The 3,196-nt window shown below is 44.4% G+C and overlaps 2 protein-coding genes across 2 annotated transcripts; one reads left to right on the top strand and one right to left on the bottom strand.

The window, feature by feature from the left end:
- Window positions 1–1,345: 1,345 nt before the first annotated feature.
- Window positions 1,346–1,540, top strand: FOMMEDRAFT_66464 (uncharacterized protein; the record flags this gene model as incomplete). The annotated part of the gene is made up of 1 exon (XM_007262352.1): window positions 1,346–1,540. A coding segment is annotated over one exon (195 nt), but the record flags the coding sequence as incomplete, so codon positions are not given.
- Window positions 1,541–1,902: 362 nt separating this feature from the next.
- On the bottom strand, window positions 1,903–3,178 carry FOMMEDRAFT_151327 (uncharacterized protein; the record flags this gene model as incomplete). The annotated part of the gene is made up of 5 exons (XM_007262351.1): window positions 1,903–2,353; window positions 2,421–2,538; window positions 2,591–2,678; window positions 2,740–2,960; window positions 3,049–3,178. 5 exons carry the CDS (start codon window positions 3,176–3,178, stop codon window positions 1,903–1,905), a joined length of 1,008 nt encoding a protein of 335 aa, XP_007262413.1.
- Window positions 3,179–3,196: the final 18 nt, after the last annotated feature.

The following is a 3,196-nucleotide window of genomic DNA, read 5'->3' as shown; positions in this document are numbered from 1 at the left end:
TAGATACCAAATGGAGATGAGATCTGCGCAACTGTCTGCAAGTGCGTGCAAGTGCTCGAACCCACTTGTTCGCACTTGCAGACGCGCGGAGTTTGAAAAAAAATAAACATTTGATTGCATACCGCAACGTAAATCCTTAAGAAGCATGAAATATACCAAGAAGCACGGTCATGTGACCACATAGGAAGAGCGCGTTAAGTGCATATACAGGCCGTTTTCTTGTATATCTTACGCTCTCCATTCTCCTTTCAAGATGCCTGGCTCTACTTATTACAGTAATAAATTTGCCATGAGCATGGGTGCTCTATCTACCCTGTGTATTCTGCATTTTGACACTGAATTCGACCTGCTCCTCGGCCTTCTTCTTGCATATGAAGCTCATCGTCTGCTCCTTCGTGCTCGCCCTTCATTTTGTGGCTCATACAGTGCATCCCACTCTGAGGATTTCCTCAATAACTTGCTGTTTGGTACTTCGGATTATATTTTCAAAGTGTTCTTCAGGTACGTCTTGAAGGTTATGAATCATATGCATGCCACTGCATTCTAATCCATGTCTCTTTAGAGTCGACCGTACTTCATTCAAGATGCTCAGTGACCTCATCAAGGATGATGAGGTCTTCAGGAGAACTAGTAAACGTCCGCAGCGTCCTCATTGGGAGCAACTTGCCGTATTTCTACTGCGTTACAGTGGTACAACAGGCATTAAGGTTGCAGAGCAATCATCCATTGCAGCGGGCACAGTACCTCTATACTGTGCCTGTGTCTGTACTGCTTTTCGCTGGCTCAGGCCTCGGTTTCTTACTTGGCCTACTGGTGAACATCGTCTAGAACTGAAATTACGTCTTCAAGCCGAAGGATTTCCAGGGTGTATTGGTATGGTGGACGGTTCACTCATCCCACTTGCTACAAAACCTAGGAAAGATGGAAATCTTTACTTCAGTAGAAAAAAGTACTATTCAGTAAGTATAATAGTCTTTTTGTCTTTTTGCATTTCTCTCATAGTCCTTTCTCTTAGATCGTTCTTCAGGCAGTCTGTGACGACAGAAAGTGCTTCACTGAGTTTGACTTGGGCTGGCCCAGAAATGTTCAAGACACCACTGTTTTCAAAGAGTCCAGGATATGGCGATTCCTAGCAGAGCACTTTGATAGAGACGAGTATATTCTAGCTGATAAAGGTACGCCATCTGTACCATGAGTGCCATTTGGTTCATCATAATCTCCTGGAACGGCACAGGGTTCATTAATGTTTCGATTTTATATAGGTTACCCACTCACCCAGTTCACTATCCGCCCGTTCACTGATTATGAACGTACAAACGACCCTCAAGAGTCTCACTGTCGCTGAGATTTTAACTTCAAACTCTTGCATTGCCGTATTGCGATTGAGCACGCATTTGGGATGCTCAAAGGACGATTCACTTCCCTACGAAGTTTTCCCGGATACAAGCTCAACGTCATTTATATGACGGTTGAAGCTCTGATGGTCATACACAATATATTGATCGATTTAAACGACGACCCAGAAACTATTGCAAACTACGACGGTCATGATAACACGGGCCTTTTTGCTGCTGCTCGAGGCAGCGAAGACCAAATGGCAGCAGAACGGGCCAGGAATATAAATCGCATGGGTGGAAACGAGCTTTATAATATAGGCGTGCTACGCAGGAAGAATCTGCTCGAACGCATGAACCGCAGGAATATCTAGGTACTTTCTGTACTCATTCGTGACACACATTAGCAATAAAAATGCCTTTCCTATCCTGTAACTTAGCACGCTCCATGGAAGGAATGAATGAATTGACATTTAAATATCGAGTACCTTACTGAACGTTACAAGAACTGTAGTTTAAGTGTTATTCAAAGCATATAGTAGAAACCAGTCTCTCGACGCAGCCCATGCTAATTTCCACCCTGTCGAAGTTCCCTGATCCTTTGCGCTATCTCTCGAAGCTCATCTTGAAGGTCTACAGCAAGTTCCTTCTCCACTGGATCCTCTGAATCACGCAGTGCACAGTATCCATCTAATTTCGAGTTGCGCAGGTCTTCCAAATTGCGTAGCATCCGTATTTCTGCAGCTCGATCTTCAGACTGCATTCTTTTCCTCTGGTACTCTTCATCCCTCTCATCCTTTCGTTTCTGGTACGCAAATCGCTCAGATTCGAGCTCTGTCATTTTTTCTTGTCGTTCTTGTGCAAGTTTCAGGGCCTCACTGACAACTTCGGAGAATGTGGTGGCAGGATCAGATTTCTTGCGTTTCTTCTCGTCCTCCTCGACATCTGCCTCGATATCCTCAAAGCTACATCCAGAACTGAATTCAATGGGCCTCTCGATGTCTGGACGTCCATCCGCCCTAATAACAGGTAAGCCTTCGTATGAACCATACGAATTAAACGAGCCTAAGAGCTCGCAAGACTCACACTCGGTCGATGATAGCAAAGATTGCTCCTTCTGCAAATTTCTTGCATGTTGCTACAGAAGTCCGCATGCCTGGTATCTCCCCGTCCCCATCACCTCCTCCTGTATGGTTTTGCCACTCTAACAAGCTCGGGTAAGCAATTTTGATGTACAACATAAATGAGTTACTCACTTTTCGTGTCCTTATATGTCCTAAACAACGAATGCCACTTTGTAATCACTTGATCAGTAGTATATTGATCCAATATCGTCTGGGAAGCCTAAAAACAAGTTTAATGGTGTGTAGCACATAAAAAGTAATGCAGAGAGGTGTCTACATACCTCTTGGCAATACTTCTTAATGGAGGTCTGGGCTTTTGACCATCTTTCTGGTGCACAGATGTATTCGGCGAGTTTCTTCTCATTCTCCTCGTCCCAAGACGCTTTCCCCTTTGTGTCTTTCTGTTCAATGATCTCAGCCTCTTCCTTCAGTTTATTGTCTAACTGGCTTGTCTCCGTGTCTGAAATACCAGAAGGACGTGCATTCTTTCCTGATCGTGACCCTTGAAAAGAGTAAGTGTATGTTGTAGTAAAAATATGCTGAAAAGGAAGCCTAGCGCATAAAAAGTAATGCAGAGAGATGGTGCGTACCTTTCCCTTTCTTTCTCGGCGCAGGTTTCTCTTTCTCCTTGCCCTTATATTTTGACTTCTCAGGTGCTGGAGACACGCTTTCTTGTTTCAGCTGTAGAGCTGGAGATGCATTGTGAGCTGAATTCTGCATCTGAAGACCCGGAGACTG

The sequence above is a fragment of the Fomitiporia mediterranea genome (genome assembly GCF_000271605.1).
Source record: "Fomitiporia mediterranea MF3/22 unplaced genomic scaffold FOMMEscaffold_1, whole genome shotgun sequence".
Classification (NCBI taxonomy): domain Eukaryota; kingdom Fungi; phylum Basidiomycota; class Agaricomycetes; order Hymenochaetales; family Hymenochaetaceae; genus Fomitiporia; species Fomitiporia mediterranea.
This window is presented reverse-complemented; position numbering and strand designations above follow the sequence as displayed.